Here is a 25000-nt window from a genome sequence, read left to right as displayed (position 1 = left end):
TGGTTGACTTGTATTTCAACTTCTTGAAATCCGATTATAGTCTCACACACACACTTTTCTCCTGGCTCAAGGAAGTGTGCAGCTTCACAGTTTAATATCACAGAGCAGAGGGAAGCTCTTCCATTAGCTCAACAGCCCCCCTCTTCTCTAAACAGTAGGAACGTGGCTCTCTTACCAGCATGTATTTCTTGTCTCCCTCTGAAGTTAATCCGTCGTCATATAAAACGGCTTGGAAAGCCAGTAAACGTGGGTCTGTCACAGTCACCTACAAACAACACACAGTGGAGCCTGATATTGACATGATACAGCCTTCACAAATGTCTTGTCAGACAGCTTGCATCAGACGCCTTGTGTCGTCAGCCACTCACCACAGGAAATATCTCAGCAGATGCCTTGGGTATGTAAACTGCAGACAGTTGCAAAAACTGGCTCACGTCAATGTAATAGACAAGCTGATCAAATTCACTGGACATCAGCTCCACCTGGAAGTGAAACGACATCTGGATATGAAAAAGGCAGACTAGCACAGACACTGCCACAGCTGTGCTACCTATAATTACCAGAAACAAAACACACGGTAAACCGCACAATTACATTGCAAATTATTTTTTATAACGGACTGCAGAGAAAAAAAGACCAGTGTGTGTGTGACTTTCTCTTTGTGGGTCACAATCAGTAACAATGCACACTCTTCTATTTCTCATGCCTGGGCAGCCCTCACCGGACAGGTGGCCAGAGGAGGCGTGACGCTCATGAGCGCCTGCTGAATGATCACGAGGCAGTGCAGGAAATCCACACAGCCTGCAGCTGGATCTTCAACAGGGAGGATCACTACCAGGTCTCCAAATGTGTTGAACTTCATTCCCATCCCAGCAGAAATGTCACTTATGGTTTTAAACTAGGAAAAGAGGACGTTTTGTTTTATACGTATTTATGTGTATGTACAGATACATAGACATGTATAACATTGTATGCTGTCTGATATCCACCCAATGAGAGGCTCTGGGCTTACTGCCCGCTCTGACTCTGAGGGAGAAAATATTTATTCTATAATATATAGTTAAACAGTATATCAAATTTTAATGTTACATCATGGTCATCTGACAGGGTTCTAATATGCATACTATATATCTAAACCCCGTTGTTCACAGCTTGTGCCCTTACCTCAATGATGACAGGTTCCATGCTGAGCCTCCCATAGAAGAGACGCTTATCACTGGTTAGAACAGCAATCTCACTGCTGCCGGCTATAGCGAAGTAAAAATAAATAAATAAATAAATAGTCTGCTTAAAAAGGTGCAATACCCTAGTGTGATTTGCTGAGTGCACTGCCAAGCTGAGCACTCACACAGGGTAATCAAAGTGTCCTAGCGCTCTGCTAGTGAAGCCAGTCGGAGGTACATACTTGTGGCAATACTGTGTAGGGTGGCAGCAGGTCCTGGGAATTCGTTATTACCAATCACAGCAACGGGCCGTGTGACTTGCCCTGAAAAACGCAAACGATAAATTGTTCAGCAAGATAAAAACTTCAAACACTCAATCCTAAACACTGCTGTAAAAATAAAGGGACTGACCCCTAGCCTCTCTGGCTGTGGGTTCCAATTCTGAAAGCCTGTAATGGTAGATCGCTTCCATGTGGTGGCAGAAGTGGGATTTTAAACGATCGAAACAGATCTAAATACTGCTGTTTGAATCATTAAAGGGGAGTTAGTGAAACCCAACAATTGTAACAGTGTGTGTGTGCAAGTCTGGAAGGAACGTATTTATGTCTCTTATGTATTTAAAAGTCATTAAAAGCCAGGATTGGGGATATTTTAAATACAATGGCTATATTTATATGTGCCACTGTTTAGATAGACCCCAAGATGTAACACTACTTATTGGAAATGAGCCTTTATTCATGCAGTTAACCCTTTGAGATACAAGGGACATGTGTGTCCCACAAATACAAGTGACGCTAACTTTCTTATTGTTGCAATGAGGAGCACAAAACAGGACTTAAAATGCACTGACAGGCTGGATCCGGTCATCCAAATGGTGAGTTTCCTCCTCGTGACACTGGAGTCCCTCTCAAATGCATTTTAAGAAGAACGACAAACGCTCGATTCTTCGTGTCCCTGAAGGGGGTTAATGAAGCGCTGTTTCTTTGGAGTGAGTGATCTGTAATGGAGCGAGGGTTCACCGTCGTTTGGAGAGAAGAGCAGCGAGCGATCTGTCCAGATCACCAGGCTCCCCTTCATCCCTGCCGGCTGGATCACTGACAGCACAGCCAAGGACTCCTTCAGAGGGAACACTTTGGAAGTCAAATTCAAATCCGACGTCCAGTAGCTGAAGTATGCCTAAGAAAACAAAAAACAGACAAGCGGTAAAATAACAGGATCGCTATTTTTTTTTTTTTTTTTTTTTTTTTTAACTATGCCGTGATAATTAGTAATGAATTATTTAATGAAGTATAATCACACCTTTTGTTTCTTATTTACCTTTCATTCCTACATTAGCGGGAAACTTTATCTTTACCCCTTCAGGAACACAAGGAACTGAACTTTTTTTTCTTACAATCCATTTGAGAGCAACTCAAGTATCACGAGGAGGAAACTGGCAATTTGGATGACCGGACACAAACCGATTTTAAACCTGTTGTGTGCGCTCCTCGTTGTGGAAAAAACACACTGCGCCACCTGGCGCTATACAGAACGCCCACCATATGGTGGCAGACGTGGGATTCTTCACTAAGCCATATGTGCAATCCGAATACCTTTGTGTCTCAATTTCTTTCTGTGGTGCTACACCTGCCTGATTGGCCACTACTATGAACTGATAATATTGTGGTGGAACTCACCATATCATCAGAATTTTTGAGCAGCACTGACAAAGTTGATATCGTTGGCATGTTAAACACTCCTCCAACATCTCCCTGTATGACAAAGAAGTGTTATTCATGGCCACCAAAAGGGGCACTCTCCGACAATCATGTTCAAATGACCACATTTTACCAAACCTCTTTATTTACCCAAAATAGAACCCATGAGGGGTCCTGGCAGGAGAAGGCAGCAAGAAACAACTGAATAAAATCAACGGCAAAAAAAAAAAGACAAATCATTCGAACAGGACAAAAAAGTAGGTGAATCATTTAATCTCAGTGCACAGGTAGCGTTACGTGTCTCTAACTGAGATGCAAGGTAATGGAGCATTTCCAGTGTACAGCTATGGCTTAAGGTTTAGCACCACCCAATAGAATCAACTCATTTCGCTTCACAAAGTCAAATGAAACCTGCTGAGTAACGTTTCTGAATGGCATACAGTTATATAGCTTTCCATCTACTTAACGAAAACCTGACAACAAATTGAAAAATGTGACATTTGGAAATCTAACATGAAATACTGTACTTCTATTATAATCCTAAAATTCTCAGTGATGCAAAATGTTTGGCCACAGCTGTACACCTTACAAACTAAACACAAACAAGGACAGCCTGTAGAACGCAGCTCACCTTTAAATGTGAAGGCAACATGAACTTTGTAAAGGTGTAGCCCCCATTGGATGAGAAGAATATTCTCGTGCTGGAGACAGGCTCTCCTTGGTTGTATGCAAGAACTGTGGAGCTCACAGCCTACCAACACAGCATTACAAAATTAAACAAATTCAACTCCCAGTACATTTGAAGGATCAGATCTCCTAACTCATACATTGACAGAACTATCTTCCTAACTAAATTACTAACTAAAACTGATGTCTCTGAGTAAAGTTTAAATGTACACTATAGATTAATTAGCACTAGTAAACTTGTTGGATATGTACACAGTATTCAAGAACAATATGACCATGACCAGTCCAAGCCCATTCAAGTGCATTTCCAGAACTGCATGACATGTGCTGAATTGTTTTGGTTCCAGATCCACATCTTGCATTATTCGGATCCTTGTTATTTTGAAACATAAAGGCGTTTCTGCAGTCATTGATCCCTACCATACAAGAAGGGTCCTCACTGAAACAGCACTGGTATGAAGAGATCTCTGTTACCAAGGACTCCACACCTAAAACAGCATGACACGTACATTCACTTTGCACTGAAATGAACCCAGCTTTAGTGGCAGTTTGGGTCCCCTCCATTTGCTGTACCTTTAGCTGCTCTCCAGGTGAAGTCTTCTGTATTGTACAGATAAACCCGGCCATTGATAGCCATCACAAGGTGCTGCAGCACAAACTTTGCAGATGTCACATTAGCAAGCAGGCCCTGCAAGAGAGACAGTGATGATCTAAGGGCCTGTGCCGAATATAAGGTTAGGGGGCCACCATTGGTCTTCCCAAAAAGGGCTGAGATCCAGGAATGGCCATAGAAGATGCCTGATGCCTCTGCCATGTTCTTCAAACCACTGGCACGCAATTCTGGTACAGATGAGGGTGCACTGTCGCAGTGAAAGTAGTAACAGGGTACTCAGGGTAAACAGTTGCTGGCTTTCCTCATCCTGAGTGCAAATTAAACGCTCTCAGCATTTAGATCATGAAAGATCAGACTTTGACTTTCTCACAGCACTTACCTCATAGACGACAGGAAAATATACCGGACAGTGAGACCCCTCAAACCCATGTGCTGTTAGAAAAATCTTGCTTCTGTAAAAGAACATTTCGAGTCTAAGTTTGCAATATGCGACTGGCACCATGAAGAGAAGGTTAAACCTGCATTGCGCAGCACTACGGATTGGAATATAAAAGTGCCATAGCGTCGTAATCAGTTCTTTGCAACAACTAGACACCGTTGTCTCCCTTGTGCATGAGTGACTGAAGAAGGCTTCAGAGCATTAGAGTCAAGCAGGGACTGGGTTACAAACACATGCAGCTTTTAACTAATGGCGATGGATAAAGTGCATCGCAGGGTCTGAGCACAAAGCTGATTTCAAAAGGCAAGAGTTAAGGTGCTTTGGTCATTTTCCAATCAGGCACTTAAAAGTCAAAAAGTAAAACCTTTAGCCTATTGGAAATGCTGCTTGTTAGATCACTCTGATAGACCCCACAGTATGCTATGGCTTACCCCATGTAGAGCGCCATACTGCTGATGCAGTCATTTTCAACAATGACCGTTCTGCTATCTGAAAACTTCAGGGGCACCTGCGTTAACACAGAAAGATTGCACAGCCTGAACTATCGCACAGGCTTTTACCATGTGGTCATAATACTGAATCTGCCTCACACATTATTACCAGACTGTATGATATTTCAGGTCTATTTTTTTTAATACACTACGTTTTGGGAGATGCTGTACACCATTTACAAGGGTTAGTTATTACAGACTGTCTGCTGCATACACTGCACCCCCATTTATATGCATTTCATTAACACGTGAGGCAGTATTGTTTCATGATAAATAACTAAAAAAACGAATCACCATGTTCACTGATGGTCTGTCAAAGTCATCCTGCAGTGTGTAGGCAAGCCAACGTCTGCTGTAAAAAGAGTGTACAAATTATTATTATATATTATTATTATTATTATTATTATTATTATTATTATTATAGGTTAGAGCAAATTTAAGATGTTTTTTTAGATTATAAAAACGACACATTACAAATACAGCAATGCAGCATTATATTTTTCAGAACTGATGATGTTTATTTTATTGAAAGGGTTCAGTTTATCGTGTACCAGCCTGTATTTACATTGTTGTTTTTTTGGTAGTACGATATGTTTAAAACTCTAGTGAAGTTTCTGACGGTTATCACAGCAAAACACATTCTCTGTCAGCCTACTCGGAACTGACTGGATTTCACAGTTCGGTTCACACGATCAAGCAGCGAGGATCCGGTACCAAAGTCAGACGGCAGGTATGGTGCAGGACAAATCACTACAGCTGAAGGGTACGGCTTAGTGTGTCGCTATAAAAAAAATATGGTACAAAAACCGTTACCTGCACGCACAGACAGTTACTGGACCACAGAGACAAATCAAAATAGAAACGCGGCCTAGTATGAAACCCATATTCGCCATTTTAACTAATATCACGCCAGGCTCTATTATTTATATATTATCTCTGTTTTAAAAATAATAACTTAAAAAAATCTATTTATTTTTAAATAACCCTTAACAGAGTTGACAGCACTCTGAGGTAACTGACGCCAACATCAGTTTTTCCTATGCAGTAAGGTCAGGGCACTATGGCGCGTCGTCGATGGCACCCTGTTCTGGACAAAATTATACCGTTACTACCGGTGAAGGCAAATCTCAATGAATACAAATTTAATGTAATAATGGAAGCATATCAATGATAACATGCCATAATGTCCTGAATTAGTAGTTTGTGAAATTGTTTTAAATGCATGCCAATTGTGTTTTTATTTAAGGTTATTCCAATGTCAACGAATCTTCCCACGTCCATATCTTATCCTGTAACACCGGTCAGAGTTGACATTAATCACAATAACTGTACACATTTGTTTCACTTTCTTTTTTTTTTTTTTTCAGAAACTGTTTCTAGTGATTGTGTAAGTGCGAATACCGCCTCAATTTAATAAAACGTTTCAAATATAAAGGTTTTAATAAAGGGCGGAGACGGGACGCGTGGTGGGGAGGAGGAGGAGGGGCGCAGAGACGCAATCAAACACTGCCGGAAATTTCCAGCAAGCAAGGGAGAAGAGCGTCGGCATGGCTGCTTACCTGAGAGTGTGGCGCTCCTGCGGGAACAGTTGCAGAAACGGGGCAGACCTGCTCAAAAACAAACACCGGCTCGCCAAACCGCTGGCACCGGGACAGCCGGACAGCGCCAAGGCAGCGGTCTCCAAACGCTTGTATTGTGTAAGCGGGACCCTCCGTGCCGCATCCTTATGCAATCGCACCTCGGGTATTGCAATGACAGCTGCGGGGAGGACGTCGCATCTGCGCCAGTGGAGACGAGTAGCCAGCGTGTGTAAAGGGAATTTCTTGGTTTCTCCTGCTGATCCCGTTCACTGCAATCAGAGGAGGTACCTGCGGGATTTTGGGAACAGAAACGGCGGAGGCAGTGCTTTCTCCGGGGACGATGGCGCGGAGAGCGGCGGGTCGAGCGGAGGGGAGGAGGGGGGAGACGGGGTGGCTCCGTCAATGACAGCCCTGACCACGATGTCGGTGCCCGAGGTGTTCCCGAACGTCCCGCTCATCGCTGTCACCAGGAATCCCGTTTTCCCGAGGTTCATCAAAATAATTGAGGCAAGTTAGGTACTTTTTTATTTTATTTTTTTTAATAAGTTTTATACAAACGTTACATTGAACAATACTGGACCCTAATTATTACGCGTTTTCACTAAAGATTGCGTTCTGTTACACTGTGAACGAGTTCAACGCATTCTGCTCGTGTTACCTTTAGTGTTCATCTTGAAACAGTTAATTAAATTCAACAAAAGCATGATTTAGCAAAGTGTGCATTGCCAGTGATAACTGAGTAGGGTTTAGAAGAGAAAGAAAGCTATACTGAGGAAGAGCACTGTGATTTGTTTAAATATAATTGTACTGTACTGCACGGTACAGACATCATGCCAGTAAGATCTGGTTGAAGCTGCTTATCTGATCGCCTCGCCTGTCAGTCCGATTGCATTGAACAGCACTGTTGTTATTACAGTGGATTTCATCATTCAAGGCTGGTGGAAGGAACCAAGGACAGTGTCTGAATTGGCAGTGGTGAAAAAACGATACTGCCCGAGATATTAACCGTTTCGCAGGGAATACAATCTGGTGTTTGTACCAAATTCTAAAGCGCCTACATCAGCTGAATGGGATTAAATCTCTAAACCTCTTGTCTGAACAACTACACACACACACACACACACACACACACACACACACACACTGTGGGCTCCCAGCAGGCTTTTGAACAAAACCAGACCAATCGTGTTCGTTTTAAAAGGGTTGTCTCACTTCACTGAGCATTCACGTCAACTCGTTTGTTCCCATTTCAAAATGTGTTGATTTCCAGGCCTGGGTAGTAGCGGTGTGGTCTGGCAGTTTGATCCGAGGGAAGTTGCTTTGTTAAATACACTGTTTCAGCTCCAAAGTGAATGTGAAATAAATTCTTTGTTAGGATAACCGAAAAGTAAATGCAAGGTCTCGGGGTGGCGTGTTTTGGAGATAAAAATCTGGAATGTTATATTATGTAATGTATTTGTAATAAGATTAGTTGTCACTAACAATACAGGTCTTGAAATAAGACTCCCATTGCATAGCAGTTTGATCCAGTCTTGGTGTTACTCTGAGTTTGAGACACACCTAAGCTTGTTACCTATACATACTGTGGATAAAGAAGCTGGTGTTAAAAGCTGGAATGGGTGAAGCTGCTATTCCTGCAGTACAAATAAAATCAGCTGATGTTCCGTTTTTTTTATTTTTATTTTTTCCTGTTCTGATGTTAGGTGAAGAACAAGCAGCTGATGGAGCTGCTGAGAAGGAAGGTTCGCCTTGCCCAGCCCTACGCTGGAGTGTTCCTGAGAAAAGATGACAGGTAGTACACAGTCTTCTCTAAAGCCTGTCGTGTTATTGTGTTGCACGCAGTTTGGGAGCGCGCAGTGTTACCCTGAACACTGCACGTTCAGAATGAGGGCTCCAGAATGACTCGCTTGCTTGTTTTCTTTCTCCCTGGGTCAGCAACGAATCGGATGTGGTCGAAAGCCTGGAGGACGTTTATCGCACGGGAACGTTCGTGCAGATCCACGAAATGCAGGACCTGGGAGACAAGCTGCGCATGATCGTGATGGGCCATCGCAGGTACGGCCAGCAAGTTTGATTTCGTTTTTCAGTTACACGGTGTATCTTCTGCCTAGGGTGTGTTTAAGTTTTGGATGAAGGTAAGCAAGTAATAAAAAAATTAAAAAACAGGTGGTTGCAGACGGGGCTTCATGACATAAGGAATGATCATGGAAAGCTGATCTGAGCTCCCGCTCTCTCCAGGATTCAGATCAATAAGCAGCTGGAGGTGGAGCCCGAGGAGCCGGCGCAGGAAGCAGAGGAGGGCAAGCAGAAGGCCCGCAGGAAGACCAAACGCCCCAAGAAGGAAGCCCTGGCTGGGGAGGGCATGGAGGAGCGAGCCCAGCAGGTGGAGCTGCTTATCGAGCCCCTCGCTGGCCCCCCCACCGCCTCGGAGGTGCTGATGGTGGAGGTGGAGAACGTGGTGCACGAGGACTTCCAGGTCACCGAAGAGGTCAAGGTAACAGAACAGCAACCTTTCTTGACTGTAAAAAAGAGCAATATTATTGGGTTTTATTCATTTATTTAGAGGTTTTACTGAGCATGACTCGTTACTTTTTTTTTACATTTTAGTTCTATATTAATATCTAATGCAAATACAGCACTGAAGGGAACCAGCAACATTTTTAAACTGGCTAGGGTTTTTAAACTGTGTTTTTTTGTTGTTTTTTTTCCCCCATCCAAAAGGCTCTGACTGCAGAAATAGTCAAGACTATCCGTGACATCATTGCTTTAAATCCGCTGTACAGGTAATTGTGCTTTTAAATAAAACTGGAAGGTGGTGGCCAGACCTCAGGTCACTTGTGCGATTCGTAATTAATTGCAATTACAATGTGATTGTAATTTGGCGCACTCCCATATTGAGTAACTGAACTAGGAATCTCTCCTTTCTGAATTTCAGCTATCATTTCCAAGCCCTGTGCTCTTGAAGTCCTGCACAGTGCTGGCCTGGAGAGATCTAAACCTATGTTTCTGTCCTCAGAGAATCAGTGCTTCAGATGATGCAAGCTGGCCACAGAGTTGTGGACAACCCCATCTATCTGAGCGACATGGGGGCCGCCTTGACGGGGGCAGAGTCGCACGAGTTACAGGATGTGCTGGAAGAAACCAATGTGAGTAGAGGCTGGGGGAGCCAGATTAATGGCCGAGTTCCCTTTCTCTACTGGGAGGCGATGGTATATTCTTCAGGGGGTGGATAGGAGATCAGTCCATATATATTCTCTTTCCAAAGCTTGATATAATACATCTGTCGAAACCATGAGCTTATCTTTCGTGCACATAACTCCCACTTTCCGCTATAAAACTCTCACTGCAGTTGCTGGTCCGCTTGGTGTACATGATCCTCACATTTCTCTCCTCTCCCTCCAGATTCCTAAGAGGCTGTACAAGGCTTTGTCTCTGCTGAAGAAGGAGTTTGAGTTGAGCAAGCTTCAGCAGCGTTTGGGCAGGGAGGTAGGTCCACACTGTAGGGGTTGAAATGCTACGCATTGCTTTCTCTGGTTATCTGTTCCTGCAATATCTTTTTCAACATAATCAGGATTGTTTTGATATTTATGAACTCATTGATGGTCATAAATCAGTTTTGACTTGTTCTTTCCGTCAAAAAAAAGTAAATGGTTTGAAACACGCTGCGAACATTTAGCTGCATAATAACTGGGGGGGGGGGGGGGGGGGGGGGGGGGGGGTCAATTTTGACAAATGTAAACTAACAAGTAAAATACTTTAATAAAACATTCTGTTTTAATTGTGTAAAATGCGCTGACTCAGAATGCCCTTGCTTGCACTGCCCTCAGGTGGAGGAGAAGATCAAGCTGACGCACCGGAAGTACCTCCTGCAGGAGCAGCTGAAGATCATCAAGAAGGAGCTGGGTCTGGAGAAGGAGGACAAGGACGCCATCGAGGAGAAGTTCCGCGAGAGGCTGAAGGAGCGCGTGGTGCCCCAGCACATCATGGAGGTGATCGACGAGGAGCTGAACAAGCTGAGCCTGCTGGACAACCACTCCTCCGAGTTCAGGTGAGCCCCCCACCAGCCAGCGCTGCACACCCGTCAGCGTGGCCCCACTGCCAGCCCTGCCAATCCATGCAAGTGTTCCTTTGAGTTATCTGCGTTTTATACAGCTATGGCCAAACATTTAACATCACCTAGAATTTTAAGATCGAGACACTGATTAAAAAAAAAAAACTTAGAAAAATAGAGGTTTCAGTTGATGCTTGCTCCTTTCACAGCGTGACCAGGAACTACTTGGACTGGTTGACCTCGATGCCCTGGGGGAAGTACAGCGAGGAGAACCTGGAGCTGACGCGGGCGCACGAAGTCCTGGAGGAGGATCATTATGGGATGGAGGAAGTCAAAAAACGCATCCTGGTAAGTAATAAGAGAGCTCCTTTTAACCCCTTGAGGTGCACCAGGGATTGAGCGCTTGCTCAAACGGTTTCTTCTTAAAATACATTTGAGAGAGACTCAAGAATCACGAGGAGGAGTCTGATCATTTGGATGGTCCAACCTGTCAGTAAATTTGAAACCCCGTTTCGTGCACCTCATTGCACAAATAAAGTTAACCTTATGTTCCATACACACGTAACATGCGTCCCTTGCACCTTAAAGGGTTAACTGAGAAATCCAAATCTGCGTTGTCTTTGCACATTCATGCACAGATACTAAAGCTTTTATTTTTAAAGGGAAGGAATTGTTTCTGATTTAATAGCAGCATCTGGTTTCCAATTTATACAAAAACTATTTCTGAATTTGAGCAGTCAAATTATTATTTTTTCTTTTTGTGGTGATAATTTAGAACGTAAGTCTTCAACCCGTTTAAGGGGGTCCGCAGACAGTGAGCCTTCCCAACGCTGTCCTGTTACTCTCAGTATTGGTCTCCCTGCTCCTCAGGAATTCATAGCGGTGAGCCAGCTGCGGGGGTCCACCCAGGGGAAGATCCTGTGTTTCTATGGCCCTCCCGGAGTCGGCAAAACCAGCATCGCCAGGTCCATCGCCAGGGCCCTGAACCGGGAGTACTTTCGCTTCAGCGTGGGGGGCATGACAGATGTGGCTGAGATTAAAGGACACCGGTAGGGCGTGGCTACGTGCCTGTCTAATTATACACCTTTAAAGACTTGCTGGGGGGTTGTGTGTACCAATCCCGATATATCCCCGTTCTGTTCTCGCATTGCAGATTAACACGTCTGGCTGGTTTCATAATCCACTTAATCTTGGTCGACTCTACACTAGATCAGGGCTAATGTATGGTGTGTGAAACCAGCCTTTCCTGTCCCCACTCCTGCAATATCCCACAGTGGGGCTGATAAATGCGTTTTTGTAATTACAGGAGAACCTATGTGGGGGCCATGCCAGGGAAAATAATTCAGTGCCTCAAGAAGACCAAGACTGAGAACCCCTTGGTCCTGATCGACGAGGTACTGTATTCAGCCAGAGGAGAGACGCTGTGTTTGTTAAAGGGACTCTCTTAACGGAGGCTTGAAAGCATTCCTTTCGTTCATCCTGTTTCCTTCGGCAGGTTGATAAAATCGGCCGGGGTTACCAAGGCGACCCCTCCTCGGCCCTTCTGGAGCTGCTGGATCCCGAACAGAACTCCAACTTCCTGGATCATTACCTGGACGTGCCTGTGGACTTGTCCAAGGTCAGTGTGTCCGTCCAAGTGGTGGATTTCAAATGCGTTCCAACGCAATCTGAACGCTGTACAGCTCCGGCCAAAAGTTTTGCATCGCCCTGCAGAATGAACCAGTTTTGCTTCATAAAGTCGAATGAAACCTGCTGAAGTGCGGTTATGTCAACATATTGAATTACATTCCGCTTTGTAATTTTCCATGTACTTGAAAAACTGACAAGTTAAGCTTCTATTGAAGTAAACCTGCTGATGCAAACGTGCCGTGTGATGTGCTGTGCGTGTGTAATTGATTGCTCTCAATCCAGAATCTTTTGAGAGTAGGTCTTTATTAATTTCCTTTTTAATAATAAGAACCGTTCGCTCTCAGGTGCTGTTTATTTGCACTGCCAACGTGACCGACACCATTCCCGAACCCCTGCGGGACAGGATGGAGATGATCAACGTTTCGGGATACGTGGCTCAGGAGAAACTGGCCATCGCAGAGGTAACTGTCCTGAGAGACCCGCTTTCAGTGTTTTTAAACTGTAGCGCAGACCTCTGTAAATGAACCCGGAGTATTCAGACTTTTCATATCCAAAAACTGCATAGCAATTAGCAAAACAGTTCCCTGTTAACAAATAACCACTAAAAGCCAGACTTCTCGTCCAGCACACGCCTCCCCGCTACGTGATGACGTGGTTTCTTTGTGTCCAGGTGTGGCCACATTGGGTACAGTCTAGCAAACCAGGGCCGAAGTGGCCAGCAGTGGAAACGCCCCCCCCCCCCCCTTTTTATTTGTTTTTTTTAGGTCCTGAGCCACTGCTGGCAGTAGCTGAAATGTTTGTCTGCCGTGGTATTGTGATTTGAGTGTTCTGAAGCTCTGTGCATTTCAATGGTGTGGTTGAGTGTTCTGAAGCTCTGTGCATTTCGGTGATGTCCTCCTGAGCTCCACAGTGAGCCGATTTGCCCCTGTACTTTTGTGTGTCTGTCCAGCGGTACCTGGTCCCTCAGTTGAGGACGCTGTGCGGTCTGGATGAGGAGAAGACGAGCATCACCCAGGAGGCGCTCTCTGTCCTGATCAAGCAGTACTGCCGGGAGAGCGGGGTCAGGAACCTGCAGAAACAAGTGGAGAAGGTGAGGCAGCAGCCCAGCCCTGGGCTCACCGACAGCGCAAATGTAATTCATAAAGGAGGGCTTCCTAGCTCCCCCAATATTGAGTTTCTTGTTTGGTTGCTGATAGAGATACGTTGTCTCGTTGATCGCAGGTGTTCCGGAAGTCTGCCTACCGCATTGTGAAAGGGGAGGCCTCCTCTGTGCAGGTGACGGCTGACAACCTGGTGGATTTTGTGGGGAAGCCCATCTTCACTGTGGACAGGATGTATGACATCACTCCCCCGGGGGTGGTCATGGGCTTAGCCTGGACTGCCATGGGTAAGAGAGCAGCGTGCTTCTGAGTTAGAACGAGGACTTCACCACTGGGGCCATACTGTTTAAAGGTATGGAAATGAGACTCCCATTGCACAGCAGTTTGAGCCATTACTGGTTTAAGACACACCTGAGCTTGTTATCAATATGCTGTGGCTAATCAAGCTGCTAGTAAAAGCTGGGAAGATGAAATGCTATGCAATAGGAGTCTTATTCCCATCTCTGATTATATAGTAAGGGTAGACAACTCCCGCAACTGCAGTGCCATTCACGACAGATTGACTCGGTACAATGTGAAGATGAAGTACTTTGAGACGGGATGTTCAGTAGATTAAGTTAAGGACCTGAACTGGAAGTGAGAAGTATTAGTTGCTATTTATAGCAGGATTAGCGAGTGGGCCCCTCCTGATTTAGACGCTGTAGTTGTTCACTCAGGGCAGGTTTACATGCTTTGAGACAGGAGGACAGTAATAAAAGAACTTTATATGAACCACAGGGCAGTCAGGCAGGACTGTTTTTACTTTGCTGTGCAGATCTGACTGTTAGAGGCAGCAGAGCAGTGCAGTTTATACCCCCCTCCCTCTCTGTTGTACAGGCGGCTCGACGCTGTTCATCGAGACCTCTCTGCGCAGGCCAAGGAGCAGGAAGGACCCAGAAGGGGCGAAGGAGGGCTCCCTGGAGGTGACGGGCCAGCTGGGGGACGTGATGAAAGAGAGCGCCAAGATCGCCTTCACCTTCGCCAGGGCGTTTCTCATGCAGGAGCAGCCCGACAACGACGTCCTGGTGTCCTCCCACATACATCTGCACGTGCCAGAGGCAAGGGGGGGGGGGGGCGGCGCAGATCATTTTAAGGCAGACTTCCAGATCACCTGCGATCAATCAGATAACTGTGTTAACAAGAGAGGTGCTTATATTTCTGCATCCAAGTGCCGTGTCATTATGGCGCTGTATAACTGTACAGCGTCCTGATGACAGGTTGAGCATTTTCATACGCTTTTGATCAGGTATGTGTTTCGTGATTATCCGTGGAAAGACGCACTGACAATGAAAGGTGTTGTACAGGGAAGGTTCGTAAGCTGTCCTGCTCTAACTGCCTGCTGTTGCTGTTCTCGTTTTTCTAGGGCGCTACCCCAAAGGACGGCCCCAGCGCCGGCTGCACCATCGTCACTGCTCTGCTCTCCCTGGCTATGAACACGCCGGCCCGGCAAAATGTGGCCATGACCGGAGAGGTGTCCTTGACAGGCAAGATCTTACCGGTCGGGGGCATCAAGGAGAAAACCATTGCGGTGAGCCAGCAGTTTACCAAACCAACAGCAAACTCCAGGATACACACGTGCCAACATTCAAGAGTAGTCTTTTCTCAAGTACAGTTGGACTGAGATCAAAAATTCATAATCATCATAGAATACTGACATGGTGGTTGGTTCAGTTTGTATCTCCAACAATTAATTCAGTCATCCAACTGTTCAGGTCTTTAGAAGCTGAAGTTATTACACTTCTGTTAAACCTCACCACTGCTCTAGTTTAACTTGCTCTGACTTACTGAAAGTGATGATCTAGTACCCGGTTGCCCTTCTGTTTAATTGTCTTTTTCTGTCCCCGCAGGCCAGGCGAGCAGGAGTGACCTGCATCCTCCTGCCAGCAGAGAACCAGAAAGACTTCTCCGACCTGCCTGCCTTCATCACCGAGGGCCTGGAGGTGCACTTCGTGGAGCACTACAGTGAGACCTACAACATCATCTTCCCCAAACAGGGACCAGCAGCTCATCTGACAGGTTGAGCGGTTTTGCGTTGGGGGATCCTTGGTGTTCAGTTAGTGATGGTTTTCCATGTAGACCGCAATCGCAAATCCAAATTAGACAAGCAAGTACCAGTGGTCTAGGTCAGGCGTCTCCAACTCCTGTCCTGGAGAGCTAGTCTTCTGGTTTTTTGTTTCAATTAAGCTGTGTTACTTCTCTGCACCAGTTATTGGTTTAATTAGTCCACATCTTTAGCAAGTGATGACATCTATAAAACCTGCAGGATTGGGGCTCTCCAGGAGCAGGGTTGAAGACCCTTTTAAGTGCAGTAAATGTAAATTTATCTTCCAAAATGAATGGCTCTTACTCTGTGATCATGCATTCCCACCAAAGGTCCCCCCTCACCTTTCTCAGGGTTGAAATGACAAGCAGACTGCCTTAGATCACTTCTACATCTGCACTCTTAAGTAAGTGGAAAACAAACACTAAATGAACTGGACCGGTGCCCCAAAGCAAACAGCTACAACTGGGAAATAAAAACAAAAAAATTTAAAAAACTGACTGGAGAAGATCTGCTTTCCTCCCACAGAAGATAACAGATGTCAGGATTCTGAGGAAAAGGACAAAGTTGCTGGAGAATACAAGGGTTGCAGACTATTGCTGCTAAGCAGCCCCGACCTGATGATTCACGTCTGTGTGAAAGTTATTCGCTTTTGTACAAAACCGTTGTCTTGCATGGTTTTCTTTTAATAATGCGTATTAACCATCTATTAAAATATTTCTAATTTAACATATGAACGTGTTGGCTTTTCTTTTGAAGACTTTACTGATCTTCAGACAATACCCAGGCATGCGTTTCTATAACAGGTTACAAAGCTTGATAGAGATGGGAGTATCGCCATCCCAGGAATATTCATAAACACAATGTAATCTCGCTAGCTTTACTTGTGCTAGAACATAAGATATAAATCAGCATACCATGCAAGGCTGCAGCTCAATCTAAGCTTATTCCAATATCAAACTGGGATTGCCACCAGTTCAATCTGGAACTAGACTTTATATAAAAATCAGGTTATATGATAAAGAACTTCTATTTAGCAAAATTGTTCCTTATTTTACTTGAAGCTTCAAGGGTAAACAGCATTGAATATTACAGTAACATACAAGGCTGGTGTAACATTAGCTAGTCCAATGTAAACAATGTAGATTTACAGACAAACCTCTTCCAAATGCAACTTCTAATAACCTCCAGGATAGATGGCTATTGCTTACCAAACTCACCCTAAAGTAGCTTAAAATGATTAATAAATTGAAGTCGGACTAAACGCATGTTTTGTACAAATGTTTTATTTGAAAGCAGCGTTACACAGCCTAATCCTTCTTGGCAGCCGCCTTTCTCATTGCAGCCAGGACGTTGCTCAGCTCCTCCCTCTTTCTCTTGGCCCGGATGTGAGTTCCGACCTAAAAAAAGAGGTTAAGAGGGCCAGTTTAAATCAAGGCATAAGAACACTGGAGCCCAGCGAGTGAGTATGGATGGACAGTTAGGCGACTGTTTCAAAGCAGTTCTTAGTTGTTTTTCTTAACACCGCGCTTGTCAGGAACTAGTATTTCATATTTAAATTGAGCTACAGTGAACAAACCTTTTGTAAAAAAAATGAAATAACCTATTCAAGAGGAAAGCACGTTCTACACAAAGGTTTTTTTTTTTTTTTTTTTTTTTTTAAATACAAGGTGACACACATACCCTTTTCTTGATGAACTTGAGGGCCCGCTTATCCTTAGAGACCTTCAGCAACTCCATGGCGCGTCTCTCGTAGGGGGCGAAGCCGCACACTTCGCGGATCATGTCCCGAACGAACTTGGTGTGCTTGGTCAGGCGCTGCAGATAGAACAGGAGAGTCGTTAGCACACACCCTGATATCTAGGCTAGGAATAAAAATCCACGCGCACACTGGAGCCTGCAGCCCCACAATCCTAGAGCAAGTTTTAAGGCAAAATGCAAAACAAGTTGGTGATCTTGAATTAAGCAATGTTTAAAAATAGTTTACTTATTTGTAAGATGGGTTTTGATCGTCTTGCATTATTGTATCATGTTAAGTTCCTCTCTCTCTATATATGTATATATATATAATATACACATTCAAAATTATGGTAGGGCATCTTCTTGAACTTCCTAAGAGTTCACACAAACTGCGTTAAAACTTCAAAAAACATGCAACTAAACAAATCGCGGCTGAAGGGAGTATTCCTGGATAGCAATTCCAGTTACAAAAGCGTATTCTGCACTGCGCAGCATTACAAATACTGGTATTCAGAATCTGCCAACTCAGAATGGCAAACGAATGCATTTAAACTTGGGTCCTATTTGCTTGAGAGAGGAGAGGACTCGTCGCCCCGTCCAAGTTCACAGCGGCACCCTCGGCTCTCACCCCTCGTCTGCTGCTCTGCCTGGGCTTCATCACGTTCTTGGTGGTAGGGTGGCCTTTGTTAAGGCCAACGGCCATAGGATACCTGATCGCCATGTCTGAAAGAAAACAAAACCGCAAACGCTTCAGTAAAGAGAGCTGAGCAGCCTGTACCATCGCTCGTGATGTGCAAGCAGGCTGGTATCTGGCTGTCTGGGTAGCAAACATTTCAGACCAGTGGATCTAGAGAACAGCATGGATATTCATTTGGGATGACCAGCATCACAGCTAGTTTCTGGGCTCCCTATTCCACCTCACTGCAACACCAAGACACACTGCATATATATAACACTAGCTTTGCAAGGCAACTTAGACGCATCATAGACAAGGTTTTCAAACACTACCTTAATATGGCAAGGTATACAGCTAACTAGACACACACCTGACGCCATAATGACGTTTTTTTTTTTTTTTGCATAAACTTCTGCTCTATTTAAACAAGCCCACGTCCCCAAACAGTATTCAACATGGCACTCGTGCAATCGTTTTGAACTGGACTGGGATTAGATTTTAAACAAACACTCCAGTCTAAGGGAAGAGATCCACAATCACCTTGCGGGATGCCTGCATAGAAACGACCTTAACATTGTCAGACAGGAGATGTTACGGGATTTAAATTAATAACTACGCGCCTAGTCATGATATAAAAACATAAAGACCCTGTCATCTTGTATAATAGACCCGGTATAGCCATACGCAACACAAACAAACGTGGCATCTAATACTTCACACACCACCCTATTTCACTACACAGATATTTCTAACACTTCTGCGTTTCAAAACAGTATTTTACCCAAAAAACAACAGCTGACTGGGAGTGAAGCAGCATGCAATAAGCTGTTAATCGCGCTGCGATCTTCATTATCTATCGAAGTGTGTATAATATGCAACCCGCCACAGTTTCCACCCCCTGTAAATGTCTTATTCTCTTTATCCAGCGACTTTATCTGAACAATACAACTCTCTCGCAGAAACCCGGGGCTCGCATTTTCAACCCGTGTCGTTTGCTTGCGCTGCAAGGGGAAGATGTTCGGGATTTTGATCGGATTTCGGGACACTCTTCCTCTTACCTGCTCTCTCTGATGGCGGACACACTGGAAGGACCCGACGAAGACAGAATGCCGGGAAATCAACCCGTCATCCGGCGACGAAAAAAACTGAAGGCGCCCCCTAGCGGTCACAAACACCCTCACACGGTAATGTGCAGGCTTGTGCACTGAAGATATCTTATTTTCAATTTGCAGAACAATGTATTTCAAATAATTGCATCAATGCAATATAATCAAATTACATAAATACAGCTTGTATTGTGTTTCTTTTTTTTTTAAAGTGCATTGTATTTGGAGCTTTTAATGAGTTGAATCTTTTGGGAAATACTAAACGCCCACGTTCTGGATGATAGCGGTTCGAACCGTTAAGAACTGGATTGGAAACCAGCAGCGCGGCTTGACGGTTAACGGGGATAGAACAGTAGCTTCTACTGTCAATTTCGTCTGCAAACTTGATTTTCTGCACATCTGCTGTTGGGACGCAATTAAATCCACAGCTGTTTGTTTCTGCAAAGAGCGCCTGAATTCAAATACAGCCCTCCCGTTAAACCACTGACAGACTGGCCCGGGTAATGCGACACGTAAAACTCAAAGACAAACTAATAATAATAATAATAATTTATCAAGGCTGTTTCTATATCTTTTTTTTTTCTTTTCAATACTAGCTTTCCTAAAATAATATACTGTTTTGTTGCTCTCTAATAAGTAACAGTAATAAGATGATGAATATATCTTTTTTTTTTCTTTTCAATACTAGCTTTCCTAAAATAATATACTGTTTTGTTGCTCTCTAATAAGTAACAGTAATAAGATGATGAATATATGTTGCAGAAATAATGCCTAATCGTGCCATTAGCATATTGAATGCATTTTAAACCTTCTGTCTAAACCAACAAGAACAGAATTAGAACGTTAATATTCGCTTCTTATTGCATATTCAGTTTGGTATTAAAACTCCAGCACAGCTCTGCAGCGTTTAGGTAGACAACAATCATTTGACATTGATTCAATTTTGCAATTGTTATTATTCTATCATTTTTTTTTTTTTTTTTTTTTTTTTTTTTTTGCATTGCATCAAAATGCACGGCGAGTTAAAAGTCGCGTGTTGGAATTTCGGGATGCAAACCGCGTGCAGATATCGGCTGGCTCGAGCTTGTCTTTGTGTTTCAATTTGAAAATAAATGAATGCAAGCCTTAATAACAAGCATCTGCCAGCAGCGGTTAGTTTGTGGTATTTTTGACGGGGAGCCAACATTTAAAAACGGCACCTTTCAATCACTCCGCCTCGGCCGATTTGCTGCATTTTGACCGCGACGTGTTGGCTTTATTCGCAAATGACCAATCACCGGCGCCGGAGCTGTAGCGCCCACTAGACCCAATTGCATTGTGGTATATGAAGTCTGGACAAACTAGTTGGTTTTCTTCACACGCTTTGACTCGATTACTCTGTGGAAATGTGTGTCTCGTAATTTTCTCGTGGTTACAAACATGCATCCTTAAGTGTTTATCAAAGATGAATTCTGAAACATGTGTGCGCGTCAGTTCCTAGTGCCCTGTCCTCAGCGGTCGCGTCTGTTTATTTGTTAAACTGCTCCCTTTAAAAAAAAAAAAAAAACGCTACATGCAAAACAGTCAAAAGGTAGCGATGCCAACGCTGTACATTTGCAGAGTGGTCCGAGTTTCAGAGCCGCGTGATTAAAAAATGTAATCGCGCAATTTTGTAATGCATTGTAATTATTATTATTATATTTGAACCCCGGTCTGCTGTGGATTGCTATCAACTTTCATACAGAACAGATTCGCACTGTGTAGAATTCTAGCATGCCGAACTAATAGTGTAATAAAAACACGTTCTCCTTTACATTAGTGGCCAGGACAAAAGATCCATTGTGTGACTTAAACTCAGACAAAATGGTTCAGACCTCAAAGCAACGTAGAGTAATTGCGTAATGCCCACTGATGGCACCGGGATGTGCTCCCGAGGGATTGCGAGTCTTGTGGTCGAGTGAGGCAGAGAGCCAACTTTTGAATGTAAAGAACTACAATTCCCAGAAGGCGGCGCGCTCACGTATTTTGGCGCGCCTTGCGTCGCCGGCGGCCATCGTGCCTTGGCGAGCCCTTTCATTGTGCTTTGCTGGAGGAGACGGCGCTGGTGTGATCGGAACAAGCGCGCTGCAAATGAATTAAATCGCTCTAGATACAGGCGTTAAACGAGCAGAGAGAGAAAAAAAAAAAAAAAGAAAACCGAGACGGGTAATTCCGGAATTGCTTTCCCCCCCTCAGGTATATTATTTTCAAGAAGCGAGTCCGATGGCGACCCCGAGCCGCTCAGCCGCCGCAACTCCCCGGCAAGGAGCCTCCAGCACCCCGCTGTCCCCGACCCGCATCACCCGGCTGCAGGAGAAGGAGGATCTGCGCCACCTGAACGACCGCCTGGCCGTCTACATCGACCGAGTCCGGGCACTCGAGCTGGAAAACGACCGGCTCATGGTTAAGGTTTCCGAGAAAGAAGAAGTCACCACACGCGAGGTAGATCTATTTTAAATATTCTCTCTGTAGATTTTGTTAATTGTTTATCCCTGATATTTCATATGTCGCTGTTTATACAATGAATCTATACCTTATACTTTCAAGTAAGTGTGTGTGTATATAATGCACGTTATGGTACAAGAAAAGAAAACGAAAGGTGGGAATTTTTCAATAGAAAAATGTGTTCATGTTTGCATTAACAGCCTTTGTTGTGTATATGAAGTGTTCAGTGCGGCGGATCCCCGCAGTTATTCAAAAACGAGTCATTGCAGTTCTATGTGATTTTTAATGGCATTAATGGTGTGTCTTAGTGTGTCGTATTTATTTTGCTCTGTAAGAGAAACTAGAGGGAAAAAAACCCCAGCAGGATGTTTAAAATCGCGCGGGGCAGGACGCATGGTGTTGCGCCGGGGATGTGATTTCGTCTTGTTGTGTTTAGATTGGTACTCCAGTGTGCCTGTTCGGTTAATGGAAGTCTCGCCCACCCACAAATACATATAAAAGATCTGAGTGTTTGACTTTCGTGTTGGTAATTACCGTGCCGGACCGATCGCATTTACAAAGCGTCCTTCGTGTGCAAGCTTCCCAGGGCGCTGTGCAACAAATGCATAGACAGTGAGCCGAAAGAAGTCCGATCTGCTCCCCGGTGAAACGCCCAGGCAGATATGTGTTTGGGGGTTGCATTTCAAATGAATGCACGCAGGAGTTGCTTTCGTCCCATCAGCGGCTACGGCATCTGTATGTTGAAAAAGTTTAGTATCCTGGCTGAGCCGGGACGGACTTGAACTCTACCGAATTGCTGACATTGCAGGACAGTTTTTCGACTTCGCGTCTCACTCTGCAATGCAACATGTTTGTACACTTGCAACCTGCATGCCGTGGGCAACATTGTGCGCTGGTTTGTTATAATCTGGCCCATGTTTGATCCATGCATTTCTTTGTTACCATAATGCGGGGGGGTCAGATTCGTTGCATTTGTGGCGCGCTAAGTTTTTGCTAAATCTCTACCCGACTAATCGACAACCCTTAAACAAACGGACCCTTCTTATTCATAGCATTGCCAAGACGGGCGCTTATTATTCAATTCTGTCTTATCGCAGCTAAAAAGCTCCCTTTGCATGCGATGGTATTAGCCTCCATTTTAAGGAAAAGGGCGTTACGGATATACTGCTGGCAATACGATATCCAGACGTGGCTTTGGAGTGGGGTGGGGTATGTCCCTTTTTTTAAAAAACTGAACAGCAGGCTCGTTCCCTCTCCGAGAGGTACGAGGAGCGGCCACCTGCATTCCTGTGTAAATACATTCAGTTACACGCCATGCATGAAATTCAAGGCATAGGATTATCAGCCGCGGCACAGCGTTTGCTTTTTGTTGTCAGCAAGTGGAATTGTCCGCTGGACGAGAGGAGGGAAAATGCTTCTAGTGGAAAGCACGATGCTTGTCTCGTCGCAAACTTTTATGAAAAGACTGAGTAGTAGGACTTCATTTATTTTTGTTACGGTATTGTTCTGAGCACTGACGCGAGTTAAGAACAAGGATGCAAGGATGTTTTGCTCAGATTTAGAAAGTGTTTAAGCGGCTTCTTCTGTCAAACTGTTGCAGTTCAGTTTTCTCTAGTTAAAAAAAACTGTTCCCTCAAAGCAGCATTCTTCCAAGTCATTTCTCTCGCCCTCCCCCAATTTTATTCGGTCGATCGTTTTTAATAATTTCTTTTGAAATCTTGAAATTCCTTGTTAGTCTTACTGCTTAACCTGGATATTTTTTATAATGTAATTCATGTTCCACGCTTTAAAACTAGAATTCTAAAATGTGGTGGGTTTTTTCCCCCCATCAAAAGGCTGCAAGTTTTCTAAGAGTTTTGAGACATGGCAATGCTAAGGATAACAATCCGCCATTTGCACAGCAGCCTTCAGCATATAGAGCCTTAGTACAGCCCCCTGAGTTCACCCTCCCTCACTGCACACTGTCCACCCAACCCACATTTTGTTTTTTGGCTCTGCTCCAGTGTTAATAGTAAAGCCCTGATTCTTATTCTTGCATTTTGTTTTTCTAGGTGTAACCGTGTCTTTGACTGAAATCTCCTGTTTTCAATTATATTTCCTGTAAAACTCACAGCAGTTATTTTTTATGTAAGAATCATAAACCTTTTAACACCTATAAAGTATTCTAGCCTTGACATGCATATAAAGGTGTTGCTGTTTAATGCAAATGTATTTTAATAGTACAGATTAACTGGACAAAACATGCTCTTCTGTGATGAAGTTGGCAGTTTACTCTGCTTGTACAAGTTTGACATACAGATAATTGACTCCAGAAGGGAGGTGAGGCTAACTCCTGTTTTGTTTTTGTGGAAGGGGTGAAAGGGGAGTGTTAAGTGCTTTGTTTTTGAAACCCTGCAAAATGAGAGTGCATCTGGTTTTTAGATTTTAAATGTTGCTGTCTACTGTGCCTGGTGAGATTGTTGCATTGTAAAGTGGTGTGTGTGGTGTTGTGTGTGTCTCGGTGTGGTTGTGTGCGTGTTGTGTACAGCCTTTCTCAGAAGTGCATGCTTCTCCCCTCCTAGGTGACTGGGATCAAGTCCCTGTATGAAGGGGAGCTGGCCGATGCCCGTCGTATTTTGGACGAGACAGCCCGAGAGAGAGCCAGGCTGCAGATTGACCTGGGGAAGGCCAGGTCTGAACTGGAGGAGGTCACCAAAAAGTAAGAGTTCAATACAGTGTAGGGGTAGAATACGAATACTGGGGCGCATGTGGATATGGGGGTCACACACTTACTATTGTGCCTGGTTTTGAAAATCCCCCCCCCCATCATCACTGTACAGTACTATCATGAAGATTACTTCACATTGATCAACATTTAATATGTATGTTTTAAAAATAAAAAATAAAACGAGATAGTAAAAGGAAGGAGGAAAGAATGTACCCTTACATACTGAATGCAGTAATTACACATCCTTTCTCTTAAACAAAATCTAGCATAGATTGCTTTTATATTTTCCGTGCTTTTGTTCATGCCCGTTTACAGCTTGTGTGAAGGGGGCGGGCAGGCAGTGGTTGCACACGTCGTGCGGGATTCGTACTGCAATAGGTTATCTTTGAATTAGCCAACCATGGTCTTTGTGTTATTCTCTCAGGTGAAAACATTCACAACGGAGTGTTCAGTTTCAGTCAATACTGAGATCCTTGTATCCAGGTAGATCCTGGTAAGTGATTGTTCCGATAGGGCTGGTTGAATTGGCTATTGGGATGGTTCGTTATAAGAAGGGGAAGTTGCAATGAAGTCAGCCTGTGTGTTGAAGTTAACACGCCCTTTGTGAGTCACCCTCATGTACGAGTCAAGTTATGTTTAACAGCGTATAGCCCCCACAGGAGTTGCCATGCAAGATGAAACCATGGCTATTAATGTGGTTACCATGACACTTTTTTGTGTGTATGTGCTGTGGGTTTGGAGTGAGGCATTTCCTCTGCTCAAGAAACCCCTTGCAAAT

At 44.2% G+C, this 25000-nt stretch overlaps 4 protein-coding genes across 5 annotated transcripts in view; 2 read left to right on the top strand and 2 right to left on the bottom strand.

Moving 5' to 3' along the window:
- Nucleotides 1-6423, bottom strand: part of LOC121301351 (cation channel sperm-associated protein subunit delta-like) — an 11474-nt gene extending 5051 nt beyond the window's left edge. For both annotated transcript variants that reach the window (XM_041230666.1, XM_041230665.1), the window contains exons 1-14: nt 5904-6423; nt 5385-5442; nt 5031-5107; nt 4540-4612; nt 4121-4235; nt 3968-4035; nt 3492-3611; nt 2840-2914; nt 2183-2339; nt 1406-1486; nt 1165-1247; nt 722-898; nt 369-482; nt 176-265 (exon numbers count right to left, since the gene is read on the bottom strand). In XM_041230666.1, coding sequence (XP_041086600.1) covers nt 176-265; nt 369-482; nt 722-898; nt 1165-1247; nt 1406-1486; nt 2183-2339; nt 2840-2914; nt 3492-3611; nt 3968-4035; nt 4121-4235; nt 4540-4612; nt 5031-5107; nt 5385-5442; nt 5904-5983 — 1368 coding nt within the window. In that variant the 5' untranslated portion in view covers nt 5984-6423. The remainder of the gene's footprint in view (nt 1-175; nt 266-368; nt 483-721; nt 899-1164; nt 1248-1405; nt 1487-2182; nt 2340-2839; nt 2915-3491; nt 3612-3967; nt 4036-4120; nt 4236-4539; nt 4613-5030; nt 5108-5384; nt 5443-5903) is intronic.
- A 173-nt stretch (nt 6424-6596) lies between these two features.
- Nucleotides 6597-16259, top strand: lonp1 (lon peptidase 1, mitochondrial). Its single transcript, XM_041230754.1, has 18 exons — nt 6597-7177; nt 8374-8462; nt 8606-8725; nt 8909-9164; nt 9392-9453; nt 9687-9816; nt 10073-10156; nt 10498-10718; nt 10931-11069; nt 11592-11770; nt 12028-12115; nt 12217-12339; nt 12695-12811; nt 13300-13440; nt 13572-13737; nt 14327-14547; nt 14853-15017; nt 15337-16259. Exons 1-18 carry the CDS (start codon nt 6638-6640, stop codon nt 15508-15510), a joined length of 3015 nt encoding a protein of 1004 aa, XP_041086688.1. The 5' UTR covers nt 6597-6637; the 3' UTR covers nt 15511-16259.
- Nucleotides 16260-16800: 541 nt separating this feature from the next.
- On the bottom strand, nt 16801-19086 carry LOC121301397 (60S ribosomal protein L36). The gene is made up of 4 exons (XM_041230755.1): nt 19005-19086; nt 17899-17993; nt 17214-17348; nt 16801-16930 (listed from the first exon to the last, which is right to left on the bottom strand). The coding sequence occupies exons 2-4, from the start codon at nt 17989-17991 to the stop codon at nt 16841-16843; spliced, it is 318 nt and encodes a 105-aa protein (XP_041086689.1). The 5' UTR covers nt 17992-17993; nt 19005-19086; the 3' UTR covers nt 16801-16840.
- Nucleotides 19087-21075: 1989 nt separating this feature from the next.
- On the top strand, nt 21076-24321 carry LOC121301323 (lamin-L(II)-like). Its single transcript, XM_041230597.1, has 2 exons — nt 21076-21512; nt 24077-24321. The coding sequence occupies exons 1-2, from the start codon at nt 21294-21296 to the stop codon at nt 24215-24217; spliced, it is 360 nt and encodes a 119-aa protein (XP_041086531.1). The 5' UTR covers nt 21076-21293; the 3' UTR covers nt 24218-24321.
- Nucleotides 24322-25000: the final 679 nt, after the last annotated feature.

Source organism: Polyodon spathula, chromosome 27 (assembly GCF_017654505.1).
Source record: "Polyodon spathula isolate WHYD16114869_AA chromosome 27, ASM1765450v1, whole genome shotgun sequence".
NCBI classification, from domain to species: domain Eukaryota; kingdom Metazoa; phylum Chordata; class Actinopteri; order Acipenseriformes; family Polyodontidae; genus Polyodon; species Polyodon spathula.
Note: the sequence above shows the minus strand (reverse complement) of the source record. Positions and strands in the feature narration are given on the sequence as shown.

Bases quoted from the DNA above. Each gene is read 5' to 3' on its own strand.
- lonp1 (XM_041230754.1), top strand. From the start codon at position 6,638: ATGGCTGCTTACCTGAGAGTGTGGCGCTCCTGCGGGAACAGTTGCAGA. The intron at 10,719-10,930 runs GTGAGCCCCCCA...CTCCTTTCACAG, and splicing joins AACCACTCCTCCGAGTTCAG to CGTGACCAGGAACTACTTGG. The intron at 12,340-12,694 runs GTCAGTGTGTCC...GTTCGCTCTCAG, and splicing joins TGCCTGTGGACTTGTCCAAG to GTGCTGTTTATTTGCACTGC.
- LOC121301323 (XM_041230597.1), top strand. From the start codon at position 21,294: ATGGCGACCCCGAGCCGCTCAGCCGCCGCAACTCCCCGGCAAGGAGCC. The intron at 21,513-24,076 runs GTAGATCTATTT...CTCCCCTCCTAG, and splicing joins AAGAAGTCACCACACGCGAG to GTGACTGGGATCAAGTCCCT.
- LOC121301397 (XM_041230755.1), bottom strand. From the start codon at position 17,991: ATGGCGATCAGGTATCCTATGGCCGTTGGCCTTAACAAAGGCCACCCT. The intron at 17,349-17,898 runs GTGAGAGCCGAG...TTCTATCTGCAG, and splicing joins GGCAGAGCAGCAGACGAGGG to CGCCTGACCAAGCACACCAA. The intron at 16,931-17,213 runs GTATGTGTGTCA...CTCTTTTTTTAG, and splicing joins TCAAGTTCATCAAGAAAAGG to GTCGGAACTCACATCCGGGC.